General features: G+C 39.4%; 2 protein-coding genes across 2 annotated transcripts in view; one reads left to right on the forward strand and one right to left on the reverse strand.

Annotated features, from left to right (window-relative positions):
- The window catches only part of MARCHF5 (membrane associated ring-CH-type finger 5), a 47,987-nt gene extending 42,176 nt beyond the window's left edge, over positions 1–5,811 (reverse strand). The window contains exon 1 of the mRNA XM_037495598.1: positions 5,451–5,811. Within this exon, the coding sequence (XP_037351495.1) occupies positions 5,451–5,485 (35 nt within the window). The 5' untranslated portion in view covers positions 5,486–5,811. The remainder of the gene's footprint in view (positions 1–5,450) is intronic.
- Positions 5,812–5,915: 104 nt separating this feature from the next.
- Positions 5,916–15,950, forward strand: part of CPEB3 (cytoplasmic polyadenylation element binding protein 3) — a 183,862-nt gene continuing 173,827 nt past the window's right edge. The window contains 1 exon segment of the mRNA XM_037497586.2: positions 5,916–6,053. The gene's annotated coding sequence lies outside the window, so the exon portion shown is untranslated.

The following is a 15,950-nucleotide window of genomic DNA, read 5'->3' on the forward strand; positions in this document are numbered from 1 at the left end:
TATATGTGTTCCAAGTGAAATGTAAATTAAAATATCTGAATTCATCAGAGAGATAACCACAATCATGACACATTACTTAAGGGCAAAGCAGAAAGAAAATATATCACAGTGAATACTATCATTTATTGTGCTTACATTCATGCTATGCCCTTTGTTCCTGATCTTCATAAACCCTCAAGCATAAGTATTTCCATCTTAAATATGGAAAGAAAAGCCCAGAAAGGTTAAGTGATCTACCCACAACTTTTTAGTTAAGTAGAGAGGCATGGATGGAGCCTAGGCCTTGACTCAAAAATAGCTTTATTTACTGTACCATCCTGCCATATGTACTGTATCCTGAAAAATGATCCATTTTTCATTTTCTTAGGAAATTATAACCAGTATAAGAAATTGTGTTTGTTTTTAAGCAGACACCAGGAAATTAACCATGAATCTAACCCTTGCCTGTCTATACCAATGTGTCACAAAAATATTATCTTTCATCATCTTATGAACTATAGCATGTAAAGAGTTGCAGGGTACTGGAGATGAATTGCCAAACATGATTGCAGAACAAAAATAATTCTGGATGAAACAGTCAGAAAAAGCTTATTAATGAGGCAGAATCTACACTGGGTCTTGAAAAATGGGTATAACTTTGACCAAACTGGTTTGGCAAAAGATATGGACTTATGCACTCATTCTTTTTTTTAAAGATTTATTTTATTTTTGCATAGAAGAACTGGGGTGTAGACCAGATGTATGAGGGTTTGAGAGGATTCACCAGAGACAGAGTAGGGGAGCAGAACAGGTGGATGTACTGAAATACACTGCTGAGGGGAGCAGCCTGCAACACAGGAGAGGTCTGCTGTGCCATATGTGGATTAGCGCCCTGGCTGGGGATGGAACTCAGGCCATAGTGGTGATAGCACTGAGACTTAAGCCCTAGGCCACCAGTGAGGCCATACACTCATTTTTAAACAGAAGCAAAAAAAGGTACTTTAAAAAGGTAGCTGGTGCCAGTCATGTACTCAGTGTCTTGCACATAATTGGAAGCACAATAAATGTATGTAAACAATGATGAGATGTATCTTGAAGGTCAGGCTAAAAATTTGAACTTACATTATGAGTGGAATTCTAAAGACGAGACAGAGTCAGGATATGTTAAAGGGAAGAAGTAACCTAAAGTAAAAACAAGATGAAAAAGCAGGATATATTCAGGTACAATGAAGTACAATACAAAAGAGTATGATTAAGGTATGTTGGGGATGGATTTTATTAATTGATTTAAACTTCTTCATAAGGTCTTTAAACTTTAGATTTTATCCAATAGGTGATAAAGAGGTAGATTTTAAAGCATAGACATGACATAATTATTTTTTTTATTTTTTTTTATAGTTTTTTTTTTTTTTATAGAGGCATGTTTTTATTTATTTATTTATTATATTTGTTTGTTTTGTTTATACATGCACTGGGTACAGTCAGAAGCGCGGGAGGGTGAGAGAATTCACCAGAGCCAGAGCGGGGAGCAGAGCAGGCAGAAGGGCTGAAGTACACTGCTGAGGGGAGCAGCGGGTGGCAGGAGAGGTCTGCGCACCATGTGGGATCCTCCTCCGGTGGCCGGGGAGCAGCCAGGGATCGAACCGGCGCCGCAGAGGCCGCGGGCAGCTTCGCAACCCAGCGCTCAACTGCTGCGCCACCGGGGAGGCCCGACATGACATAATTATAATCGCACCTTAGCCAATTCTGGCTATAAGTCAAACTGGAAAAGATAAATGAGTCAAGCGAAATAAGAATCTGATAAGCAAGGAGATCTGGAAGGAAAGAAGCTAAAAAGAAAAACAAAACTCAGGTTTTATGGCAGGCTGACTAGAAGAATGATCATATCAAAGATCAAAATTTGAGAAATCAAGGTTAAGTAAAAGGCAGGAATATGCTGCTTGTTTAGTTTTAGTAGGTTAAGGTGCTAATAGTACTGTGTATACACAAAGGGAAATCTCTACCAGACACTAAAATGTATAAAAGAAGTTAGAAATAGGGCCTCCCTGGTGGCGCAAGGGGTTGAGACGCAACCTGTGAAGCTATACGCAGCCTCTGCAGCATGAGTTTGATCCCCGGCTGGCCAGGGAGCAACCCCACATGGCGCAGCAGACCTCTCCAGACTCGCCCCCTGCTCCCCTCAGCAGTGTACTTCGGTCAGTCTGCCTGTTCTGTTCCCCAATCTGTCTCTGGTGAATCCTCTCACCTCCCACACCACTGGCCTGTACCCCAGCTCTTGTATACATAAATAGTAAAAATAAATCTTAAAAAAGAAGTTAGAAAAAAAGAGACTCATTGGTAAGTCACTCAAATAGTAATGAAGTGAGTGGGTACACTTTACAAAGAATGATAAATGCTGAGAACGGAACCATATTTAAGGAGTAAAGGTGACATATAAGGGAGGAAGAAGCCAAAGATAAATACTAAGGTGTAATTGAACATAACTTCCAGCAGTTAGGGGGTGGTGGTCAGTAGTTTCATCTTCATTCCATGTATGTCCAGTATGTGAGGACCAAGTAAAAAGTCATTAGGCTTACTGAGTAAGAAATTGTTGGTGTCCTTTGTGTACTTAATAAAGCTAATAGGGACAATGAAAGCCAAATATAAGCAGAGAAAAGAAAGAGAAAATAAGAACCTAAATGTCTTAAGTATGGAAATGGATTGAGAAAAAAAAGTGGTATGTTAATAAAATGGATAATATATATTTTCTTTGCTGTACATCACAGAAAGCACAACACTGTTTTAAGAAGCAAATTGTAGACTGATATATTTATATTTTAGAAACAAAGAATACTATGACTTATATATGGTATGTAAAAACATTAAACAAAGAAGACTGGAAGACTATAAACCCATTCATGAGAGTAGAGTGAAGAAGGGAAGAGATGGGACATGGGGGATGACGGTCAAAAGGGACTTCATCTGCAGTGTTTCCACTTTTTACATACAGATGAAGTAAATGGAATTAATTGCAAATGCTTTTTAATTCCAAGTTATTGTCTGTGACTGTCAAAATGGGACAGTGAAATGACTGAAGACAAAGATGCCGAATGACAGTGAATTAGAATTTGCTTTAATGGGAATTAAGAGAAAATGAGAATATAGCATGTTCCTATCAGAATATTCTACATCCTCTAAAGGAATGTATGTGTGTGAACAATAACTCATTCAGAGCGAGGGGTCTAATTTACTTTGTCAAGCAGGAGAGGGGTGTGGAGCAGATTATTTTCCCTGCTCTTCCTTCCATTTGACTGTTGTAGGGACTCTATGGATACTGGTCATGCCTGCTTACCAGATGCAAAACAAGCTAATTGGAGTTGGGTAGGGCCAGGCATCCATTCATATTTTTAAAAGATCTTCAGGTGAGTCTAACATGGAGCTAGGTTGCAAACTACTAACAGCTAATGAAGGTTTTTGAATAGCATGTTAAAAATCTACCCTGAGTTATGTCCAAAAGGTACAGAAGATAAGGGTTAAGTCAATGTTATAGTCACCTGCTTCAATAAATGCAGCCAGAATTTCCAAATTTCTGCAGAGAAGTTTTAAATGCCGTACTAGCACACCTTGGTTTCATTTTATTTCTATGGAGATCTCCAAAGACCATTTGAAAGCCTAGTTAGCTTTCCAGTACTTGAACTTTTCTAAAAGCCACCCAGCAGTGAAAGTGAAATCAGCAGGCCCTCAGAAGGAAAAAAATTAATTACAAAATAACCTGCACCAAATAGGGGCCATGTGATTGCAATTGGCAGTGGTGGGAGGTGGTCTCTGGGCATATTTTAGTAGTCCTCTGCAGTTTGTCAGTATGCTAAATTATAATGAAAGAAAAAATGGAGAAGTTATCAGAACCCTAGACAACTGGGGTAAATGACAAGGTCACGCATTTGTTTACAAAACAAATATTTACTGATGACCTGCTGAATAGCAAGCTGTCCTAGGAATCAAGATAAATAATGATGAGTAAATTTTTGCCTTCCGGAAGCTTATAAAACTACTCACACAAAAAGGGAGTAGTCACTATAATCTGACCTGAATGCTTATATCAAATATGGAAGGGGGGGGTAAGGGGTTAAGCACCGCACTGTGAAGCAATCTGCAGCCTCTGCGGAAGGAGTTCCATCCCTGGCCCGCCAGGGAGAGACCCACATGGCGGGCAAACCTCTCTTGTCTGGCCTGCTGCTCCCCTCAGCAGTGTATTTCACTCAGTCTGCTTGTTCTGTTCCCCACTGTGTCTCTGATGGATCCTCTCACCCCCATCATCTCTGGCCTGTACCCCAGCTCTTGTATGCATAAGTAAATAAATCTTTAAAAAAAATATGGGAGGGATTAATCATTAGGTCACCTCAACTGAAAGTCAGTACACAATTTTTATTAACTTAGATATGTGAAAATTCTATGCTCCAAAGAAAATGTCTGTCATTCTGCAATTGTACTCTTGGATGATTTGTGTTTTGGATATGACATATCGCTTAACGGGGAAAAGTCTCAAGAAAGGTCTTTACCACCTTACAGTTGGACATTTACTCAGTAAAAAAGAGCTGTATTAACTGAACAGGGTTCTACTGGGAGCTGTCAGCAACCACAAATATTATGTGTTGGCCTTCTAGTATTGGCTATGCCAGCAAGTTAAGACTAGATTGAGAGGAAATATGGATTAATCCTCGCCAAAAAATCATGTTAGATCCCGTGGGCTAGAATTTGAACAGCAGAGGGCGGTGGAGCCGATTTCACCGTAAATTTTACTGCCTAGAGCCCCCCAGCAGTGGGCAAGTGACTCCAATATAAGATGAAACTTTTTCAGTGAACTCACAGAATCGTAAAATGTGATGTTCAGTGTTAGACTCACGAGGTGTTTGTCCATAACCTCTAATCTGGTCTGATCGTTAAAGCTCCCTTGTGGATACTCTGACCTTACAGTTTGGGGGGTGGGGTGGAGGGGTGAAGATAAGATGGGGGAGGGGAGGGGAAGCCTATCAAGCTTTCCAAATGAATGCTTACCCTTGGTTTTTGAAAAATCTTAAAGTTGTAGAGGGATCAGTTCCCGGAAAAGCAGACTGGTTCTTTTTGCCAGTGACATCCCTGGCAAAGAACACGTTACAATACAGTTGGAGGGGTGGGGGGGAGGAGGATGGAAGACGAGGGTAAGAAAAAGAAACTAATTCTGTGGGTTACGAGAAAGCCCTCTCACTTCAAATTGGCTTTCCAACAAAACTAGACGCCACACCTTAACTAAGTTTCGCTTTAAGTCTGAGAACCTAGGCCGCCTACTCTTGTCCTCCCCACGTACAGACGCCAAACTTTCTGCCCCCCACCCGGCCCCCAGGTCGTGGAACTCCTCCCGGCACGCCGGGCTCCGCTCCCCAACAGCTCGAGGCGCAGTGCGGGGAGGGCTAGAGCGAACGCGGCTCATCTTCGCCCCCAAGGCTGCCCATTACCTGTCCAGCATCTGCTGTAGGGCTTGGTCCGGCATCTTCCGCGGAGCCGGCGCGCTCGACCCTCCCCAGTGAACCCGGTCGGCGCCGGGCCCAGGGACAATAGCACTGAGAAGCGGCGGAGTAGGCCTCAGCCCGGCGGCAGCCGCGAACCCGCCACCCAGCCTCCTGGGGTGGCTCCGCGAGCCCGGCGGCAGCGGCGCGCGGCCTGCGGGCGTCCGGAGGAGGCGGTGGGAAGCGAGGAGGAGGAGCTTGGGGCGGGGAGGCGGCGATCGCGGCCCGGGTTCCTGCCCGTCGGCCCGGGGTTCCGGTCCATGGACCGCGGGCGCCGAGTCGCTGCAGGCGGAGGAGCTACCTCTGTGAGGTAAGAGTCGCCGCCTCCGTGCGCGCCGGGGTCACGACGCAAGGCGGCCCAGAGCAGCCTGGGAGATGTAGTCCTCGGACTGTCCCCGCCGGAGGCTGCACAGCCCGCCCCGACCACCGCCGCCCAGCCCGTGGCCGCCCGGCCGGCGCCCTCCCGTTTCCTTCCTCCAAGGGGAAAAATGTCCTTCGGGCCGCTTTCCAGGAAGCAGCAGAATGTGCCGCTCCACTGTCAGTAGCAACAAGGTCAGCTCTCCCTGCCTGTTTCTTTTCTCCTGTGCTCTTGCCCGCAGGTGGGATCGAGCCAGGTGAGGGGAGGGGGCTGGATGGCCATTACTCGTCGGGGTCCCCTGCCCTCCGCGGCGTCGGGCTGGCGTGGCGGGGTGGGGTAGCTGGAGCTGCTTGGCGCTGGGGCCAGCCCCTGCCGTGCCTGAGCCCATTTTGGGGAGTTACACAACCCCGGCTAGGGGTCGGATGCTCGAGAGCCTGAGGTGGTTATTCCTGAGGGGCGGGTGGGCAGGGACTCTCTGGATCAGATGGTTCCCACCCGAGCCTCTCACGAGTGTTTGGGCGGGGAAGGGAGAAAAGATTATTTTCTCCCTCTAGGAACCTTGTGCCCGGGCTTTCACAGGCTCCCCGACAGGCTCCAAATGGAATATGTTCGTGAATAAACAGCTCTTGCTTACTCAGCTGTGGGTTGTCAGGGTGTTTGTTTCTCTCTGCTGCTGCTGCTGCCTGTTAACCATTTCTAGTCGCCTTGACACCTCCAAGCAGGTGGATGTGTGTGTTTGGGGCGGGGGGAGGTGAGGGTGGGAAATCAAAAGGGGAAAATCATCAGCCGCTGGTTAGGTTATTCTCTGCGGCTGTTGGGACGGCTTTGGCGGGAGGAAAAGTGCTGTTGGTTTAAACGAATGTGCATTTTGCACGACCTGTGGCGTTCTCTAGTGCTCAGTGATTGGCAGGACATGTGATGGTTTTCTTGCAGTATTCCTAATTTCTGCTGCAAGATGTTTGATTTTCTTAAATTTAAGATATGTTTTAAGCTTTTTTTTACGTAGAATTTTAAATTCAGCTCTTCTCTGTTCGAAGTTTGCTTCCTGAATATATTTGAACTAGTGTGTGCATTGCCAGGAAATAAACCAGAAATAACATGTGACCAGAAGTTTATTTGATCTCCAATTTCTGAAAGGGTAGCTTTTATGAAAAATTTTGGTAATTTACAGGACTAATTATAATTAATGTTTCACCGTTTTCTCATGAAGTGAGAAGCAGATTCGGGCTAGAGATGAAAAATAAGCTGATATTTAAAAATTGCATTTATTACCTCTCCTACTGCATAAGCCTTCCCTTTCTGTGGATAAGCAATTGTCAACCACAAGGAGACAGATATATACATCTTGCTCAAAATATAGAAATTTGATGCTAGCCTAGGCTAGTGCAGACTCCATTTAGTTTTATGATTTACACTAAAATTTCTTACCTCATCTTAGAATTTCTAATCTGTCGATAGCCAAGTTAACAGCAGATTAACAAACTTATTTTTTAAAAAAGAATTTTACATTAGTCTATTTCCTGACTGTGTCAAAAACCCTTTGAAATAGAAAAAAATTTATTACTCATGAGTGATTAGGTCCTGATATAGTAATTCTCCCTGGTATCTACAAAAGAGAAATAAAATTGTCTACATAAAGACTTTTATGCAAATGTTCAAAGCAGTATTATTGCTAATATTCCCCAAATGGAAACAATCCAGATATCTATCAACTGATGAATGGATAAACCAATGTGGTATAGCCATACAATAGAATATTATTAGGTAATAACAAGGAATGAAGTTCTGACACATGCTACAACATAGATAAATCTTGAAAATGTTATGTTAATTGAAAGAACTGTTAAAAATATCACATATTATGATTCCAATCATATGAAGTATTAAGAATAAACAAAGTCATAGAGATAAAAAATAGATTAACAATTGCCTAGGACTGGAGGTGTTGGAGAAAAATTGGAAAAGGCTCTTAAGTGGGAATGAGGTGTGTTTTCTTGGGGGGTGTGGGAGGGAGGAGTGATAAAAATGATCCAGAATTAGAGTGATGATGATTATACAACTTTGTAAATTACACCTCAATTTGAAAAACAAGATAAAATAGATTATGGTGATGATGGCACAGTTCTGTTAATAAATTAGAACAATTGAATTGCACATTTAATATAGGTGAATTTTGTGATATGTAAATTAATCTCAATAAAGCTGTAAAAATAAGTAATTAGAGGCATCATACTCTCTGGTTTTGAACTATAGTACAAAGCTATAGCAATCAAAACAGTATGATATTGGTATAAAACAGTCATTAATCAATGGAACAGAACAGAAATCTCAGAAATAAACTCACACATATATGGTCAATTAATTTACAACAAATTAGACAAGAATATACAAGAAAGAAAGGCTATTCTCTAAAAATGAATGATCTTAGCTAAACTGGACAATTACATGCAGAAGAAGGAAATAAGACCTTATTGTCTTACACCATAAACAAAAATGAATTAAGGACCTCTGTAAGAAAACACAGAGACTTCTAGAAGAAAACAGAATAACCTCCTTGACATGATCTTAGCACTGTGTTTTTGGATCAGATACCAAAGGCAAGGGAAACAAAAGCAAAAATGAACAAATGGGACTATATCAAACTAAAAAAGCCTTGCTATTTTTAGGAAACCATCAACAAAACAAAAAGGTAACCTGATGAATGGGAGAAGATATTTGCAACTCATCTCACAAGGAGTTAATATCCATACTCTATAAAGAACTCATATAATTCAGCAACAGAAAAACAAATGATCTGATTTTTAAAATGGGCAAAGGAATGAAATAGAAATTTTTCCAAAGAAGACCTACAGATGGCTAACAGACACAAAGCATGCTAAGTATCACTAATTATCAAGGAAATGAATCAGACCACAATGAGGTCATACCTTACACCTGTCAGAATGGCTATCACCAGAAAAATAAGATGTGGTGAAAAGGAAACCCTTATGTACTATTGATGAGAAGCTAAGGTGATGCAGCCACGATGGAAAACAGTATGGACATTCCTCAAAAAATTAAAAGAAGAACTATCATGTGATCTAGCAGTTCTACTTCTGGGTGTTTATTTAAAGGAAATAAAAACACTAATTCAAAAGATATGTACATGCTTATGTTCATTGCAGTATTATTTACACTAGCACAAGATATGGTAACAACCTCTGAGTGCATTGATAGGTGAATGGAAAAAGAGTTGCATGTGAAGAAATTTAGACTCTACCTTGTAGAGGAGGAATTATGTAGGTGAAGAGTTGAAAGTTCTTGGATCTGAAAACATATGTGTGAATCATATATGTGTTTTATATGTTTATATATAGGCATTTATGGGCAAAAATTATAATTGATAATTCATGAAATAAATTCTTGCATTTGAAATGGGTGATACATATAGTCTGAATTTTAGTCTTGTCTATCAAGTTTGTTTTCCTTGGCTCTTTCATTTTCATATAAGACTTAGATTAATTTGAATAAATTTCTCTCTGATTTTGAGAGAAAAAAATTCTTAATTAGATCTTAGTCTGACAAAAAAAGTTGAAATACATTCCTGCACTATACATAGGGTTAAATGGCTTATGGTAAATGATATTCAGTGTAGAATAACAGTATGATGACAGCCCAAAAAAGAAAGAAAGAAAGAAAGAAAGAAAGAAAGTTTCCTCAGTGAAATTGAAATAGAAATTAATCCACGGAAAATATTTTAAAATACTCCTACCTTCATGGGATATAAACAAGGATTAATAATGTAGAATTATCCTAAAGAATAATGGAGTATATTAATTTGTAATGTATTTAGAAATACCTAAGTATGGAACTTCTCTTATTATGTCAGAAAATTTTGTCAGAAAATTTAAAATAGTAAATTACTTTTCTTCCATCACACTTGTTTTGAACTACCGATCAAAAGTGATCCTGGAGGAAGTATTCCTAGAGAAATAGCATAAAATATCCAGATACTCTTTAAGGAGAATTGTCATTTGGGGATTTGGTAATAAATTGCAGGCTGAGGTCTCATTGCAGTCCACAGAAAAATCTTCATTAATTAATTTAGCAAATGTTTCCAGAGTGCCTGGGTACTCCAGTAGCTAATTATACTATATACTACCCTTTAGAACATACAACTTAACAATGCTTATATTTAGAAAAATAAATACTTATCTATGAAATACAATGATACAGGGCAGAATATGATGAATTATATTCATCATAGAAATACAAAATGATGTAGAGTGTCATAGAAATACAAAGTGATATAGAAGTTTGGAAGAGACTGTTCTGGGCTGGAATATTAAGGAGAGTTTTGTGAAATGGAAATTTGGTAACCTATACCATGTAGAAAAAAGGAGGAATTATGTAAGTGAAGAAGTAGAGAAGGAAAGGTCTTGTATCTAAATAAGGATGAAAAGATATGGAGATAGGTATTACCCTCTCTAATTGGAACTGCAGGTCTCTATTGGGTAAAAGTAGGAAATATGATTGGCTGGTTAAGTGGGCAATAGTTAAAAGGTCTTGAATCTGTTAATTCTTTAAACAAATTTTTTATTGAATGCATGTGACAGACACTATGGTAGGCACGGGGTATATAATTATGAGTGAAAACAAGCACACTCCCTATCTTGGTGTAGTTTACAGTTTATAGTATTGATAGAAGAGATAGTCACAGAATTTTTTTTTTAATTGCAATTGTGGTACATTGTGTTATGAGAGGTTAAAACTAGGGTTTTAACTTAGGTAGGTCAAGACACTTTTTCTCAGGAAGTGTACCCAGTTAAATACAGCTCTTATTTAGGCATTGAGGCCTATGAACTGGAGTTAACTAGATGACTGAAATAAAGCATGCCAGGCCAAGGAGTAGCATGCGAATACCTGGTGAAGGAAAACCCTGTGCTAAATAGGAGAAACCAAAACAAAGAGAAACTTGGGGCAAAATAAAACCAAAAGGTCTATCAAGTGACTAGAAAGAGCTTTGTAGGCCAATTTAAGGAATCTTGCCCTTATCCTGTAAGAGGAAGCTGCTGCGGGGAGGAGGGAGAAGTTACACACAAGAAACTGACTCCTCTCTGTGGCAAATAGGAAGTTAACTGGTAGTGGTTCCTAAACCTGTGAATCAAGAGAAATGTCCATGTGCTTTGTAGCTGTTCCCAGTTAACTTCTTTAAACAAGTTCTCTAAGTGATTATTAGCTCAGTTGTGTGTCTGCAACAATACTGCAGTGGTTGAGAACCTCATATTTGAGTCAGCGTTGCCACTCAAAGCCCAGCAACTTTGGGCAGGTTACTGAATCTTTTTAAGCTGAAGTTTCCCTATCTCTAGGGGGAGAATTATAGAACCGACTATTGGCTTACTGGGAGGATTAAATGAGAAAATGATTTAAATTGCTCAGTTCAATGTTCGGCACTTGGTTAAGAATTCCATTTGTGTTAACTCTTAATTTATTACTGAAAGTTCTTGAGTAAAGGAGAGTGATTTAAGGGGTTTAATCTTGCAGTGGTATGCAGAGTAGATTAGAAACAAAAACAAGTTAGGACTAGGCTAGATCTCGATTACTTGGCCATGGTCTATAACTATTTTCAGAAGTTTGCTTTAACATGGCTAATGTTCTTGAAGGTCCTTAGATAGATTAAGTAGTTCTCAAGTAAATAATGTCCCTGGGCCTCTCTAAAGGACTTTTCTGGAAGTCTTTGGTCCCCAGAATATGTTTTACTAGCTTAGCATTTACAGGATTACTTTGAATTGACTTCTACTTCACTGGCCACTTACAGAGAACAGTCTAAAATCTATTTATCTTTATTTGCTACTCAGAAAATAGAATCCTAACAGCATATATCTACTCTAATGGAGTAATTGTTTACAAAGGATAAATAATTTTACAATAACTAAATAAATTTTACAATCATCCATCAGTTTGACTTTTCTTTGTAAAATATTGTGGAGGACCATTGCTTTTCATTATTCTTGCCTAAATACCATTTTTTTTTAAATGAGGTAACTTTGGTTTACACCACCATATATGTTTTATTTATTTATTTATTTAAATTTTATTTTTATATTCCCCATACAATTACAACCCCCTTATTTTGACCCCAATCCCTCCTTTCCCCGCCCCCAACCCGATAGAGTGTGTCTTGTTCATAGTTGTTCATAGTTGATTTTGATATACCACCATATATGTTTTGGGAGTTAAGTTTCACACCTTTTCAAATGTATTTTGTCACACCACACCTGCCGCAAGAACTTTGGGTTATGTGCCCTGATATGTAGTAGTATGGCAAGCATAGGCAAAAATCACAGGCTGACACACCACATCTTCCTGTATCTTGTTTCTGGAATATCAGTTCTATGAGGAAATGTATACATGAAGTCTTACTTGTATATATAAAGACTTACTTTCCTTTTTAAACAAACATGGATATCATAGAGTCGTATCATAGAGTTGTATCATGGATGTCAAAGTATCATCTAGTTGACCCTTAGGACTCCTTGAGAACCTTTCCAGGGGTTATATGAGGTCAAGATTATTTTCATAATAATAAAATATTTTTTGCCTTTTTCACTGCATTGACAGTTACACTGATGGTGCAAGCAATGGTGGCTAAAACTGCATCTAGACTATTAAAGACATTGACATCAAACTACTAGAGACTTTATGTTCTTCACTACCATGCGCATGCAGTTAAAAAAACAACAAACGAAAGTTCACTTAAGAATGCCCTTGAGGGCCTCCCCGGTGCCGCCAGCAGCTTCGGTCTGAGCACTGTACAGTGCACATGCCTCTAGAATGCCCTTGAGGGCCTCCTTGGTGGCTCAGGCGATTGAGCACCATACTGTGAGGCTGTCCGCAACCTCTGCAGCAAGGGTTTGATCCCAGCCAGCCAGCGAGAATCCCACATGGTGAGGCAGACCACCCACTGCTCCCCTCAGCAGTGTATTTCATCAGTCTGCCTGTTCTGTTTCCCGCTCTGTCCCTGGTGAATCTTCTCACCTTCCTGCACATCTGGCCTGTATTCAGGTTCTTGTATAAAAAATAAATAAATCCTTAAAAGAAAAAAAAAAAAGAATGCCCTTGAGGGCCTCCCAGGTGGTGCACAGGGTTAAGACAAAACCTATAAAGCTGGCCATAGCCACTGCAGCATGAGTTTGATCCCGGGTCAGGCAGCTACCCACATAGTGCAGCAGACCTCTCCTGACTTGCCCTCTGCTCTCCTTAGCATTGTATTTCAGTCAATCCGTCTGTTCTGTTCCCCACTCTGACTCTGGTGAATACTTTCACCCTCCACAACTCTGGTCTGTATCCCAGCTCTTGTATGCATAAAAAAATAAATCTTTAAGGGAAAAAAAAGAATGCCCTTGATTAAGCAGTAAAAAAAAAATTCTTTTAAGAAATCTTGATCCTAGGATACACATATTTTTAATATTCTTTGTGATGAGATGGGAAATATATACACTTCGGCGGCATGATCGTTGTCTCAGAGAAAAACACTTCCATGACTGAGATGCAATCTAAACTGGCAGCTCATGGCACACTACTTTTACCGAAAGACTGACAAATTTTAAATTTTTGAGCAATAAAGGATACTATTAAGAAAGGGAAAATATGTCCTACAGAATTGGAAAAAAGCTTGGAAATCATATGTCTGAAAAGGAACTTGTACCTAGAATATATAAAGATATATTACAACTCAATAATAGACAAATAACCCAATTTAAAAATGGACAAAGGATCTAAATAGACATTTCTCCAAAGGTATAGAAATGGCCAAGTACTCACATGAAGAGATGCTCATCAACATTAGCCATCAGAGAAATGTAAATGAAAACTGTATAGAGATACCTCTTTAGTCTCACTAGGATGGCAATAATCAGAAAGATGGAGAACAGCAAATGTTGGTGAAGATGTGAATAAATTGAAGCTCTAGGGCCTCCCTGGTGGTGCAAGGGGTTCAGTTTCAGGACTGTGAAGCTATCCGCAGCCACTGCAGCATGAGTTCGATGCCCACTGGCGAGGGAGCTACCCATGTGGCCCAGCAGACCTCTCCTATCTCACCTGCTGTTTCTGGTGAATCCTCTTACCCCCCACAACTCTGGCCTGTACCCCAGTTCTTGTATGCATAAATTAAAGCTTTTAAAATTTAATAAAATGAAGTTTCCCTACTTTTGGGAAGGTAAAATGGTTCAACCACTTTGAAAAATAGCAGTTCCTCATAAAATTTCTTTAGCACCCGCAATCTACCCCTGGATATATAGACCCAAGAGAAATGAAAACATGTCTACACAGAAACTTGTATGTGAATGTTTTAGTACCATTATTCATAATAGCTGAAAATTGGAGCAGCCCAAATGCCCATCAACTGATGAATGGATCGATAAAAAGCAGTTTATCTAAACAATGTTATTTTTTGACAATAAAAGGGAATGAAGTACTGATACAAGCTACAACAATGGATCATCTTCGAAGTCATTGTTCTGAGAGAAGTCAGTCAGTCTAAAAGAACACATAATTTATGATTCCACTTATGTGAAATATTCAGAATAGGTAAGTCTGCAGAAATAGAAAGTAGTTTAGATGTTGCCTTGGCTGGGAGACATGGGGTTTTGAGGAATGACAACTAAAATGTGCAGTGCATTCTTTTTGAGGTGATTAAAGAATTCTAAAATTGATTGTAGTGATGATTGTACAATTTTGTGAATATATTAAAGGCCCCTAAATTGTACACTTTAAATAGGTGAATCATGTAGTGTTCTCATTATATCTCCATAAAGCTGTTACTTCAAATAACACCAGATAAAGGTTTAAAAGCCTGTATTAGACTTATGCAATGACTGTCATATCCACTTAACATAATATATAGCTGAACTATTGAAACAAATTAGGTATTTCTAGATAGGCCAGAATGAAAAGTTGTTGAAGAAGTAGTAACTATTAGTTAGGAGATTTTTGTTACACAAAAATCAGTTTTAGCTAAATCAGTCCTTTTAGGGGCTAACTGGTATGTCTTGCAATGTGTTTTGGTTGTTCCAATAGGGGATGCTACTGGTACCTGATCAATAGAGACCAAGGATACAGCTAAACATACTAACACACTGTAGTGCAGAATCATCCCTCACAACAAAGAATTCTATAACCCAAAGTGTGAATAGTCTGAGTTTGAGAAACCCTGAGCTAACTTAAACAAAAGGAAACTCACTGGAAAGATAAATGTGAGCTCACAGGATTGAAAATAAGGCAGGAGAAACAGTCTATGAACAGTCAAGCAGCAGTCACTCCAGAGAATCTCAGTAGCAGGAACATTTCATGCTTCAAACCATTTCATATGGTTTTAGCACTGCAGTAAATAAACTCCAGCTGTTTTTATTTTGCTCACTTCAAAATCTAAGAAGGGAGCATCTAATCAATCTTCATTGCCCCTTGGCTAAGGCTGGGTAGTATATCGTGAATGAAGGCAGTTCCTCAAAAGGAAATACATTCATTAGCAAATACTTATTGATCATATACTTATGTTCCAGGTACTATTCAAATGATAGTGATATAGTAGAGCAAAAGAAACAAAAATCCTTTTGTGGAGGTTATATTATTTTGATGTTAAATCAAGGTAAATCTTTAAATAATGTCTTAAAGTAGTATAGTTGCCAAACACCAAAAACCAATAAGTGCTACCTACATGTTAAGTGACAAAAACAGGGAGCAGATAAAATCTATATTATCCCATATACTTTTTGCCATTACCTTTTTTTAAGCTATCGTGAATTTGAAAGATCTCTAGAAGAGAATACAAAGAATTTAAAAAAAAATTACTTCCATATTGTGAGAGTTAATACAGGGAGAGGAATGTGCTTTTTATTCCCTTATGGTGTTTTAATTTTCTGCTATGAGCATGTATTTTATAGTTAAAATTTTTAATTAAAAAAGAAAATCCTTGGTGCAACTGAAGGAAGATTAAAAGCTTTTAAGAAGTCACAATGTTGTGGTGTTTTGCTTATTATGGAAAAGCAGAAAGAATGAACATCTGACTGGAAAGTGTGGCCTGTAATCGTTCAATAAATATTTGTTGAACACCT

Source organism: Talpa occidentalis, unplaced genomic scaffold, assembly GCF_014898055.3.
Source record: "Talpa occidentalis isolate TD23 unplaced genomic scaffold, MPIMG_talOcc4v2.1 talOcc4.8, whole genome shotgun sequence".
NCBI classification, from domain to species: domain Eukaryota; kingdom Metazoa; phylum Chordata; class Mammalia; order Eulipotyphla; family Talpidae; genus Talpa; species Talpa occidentalis.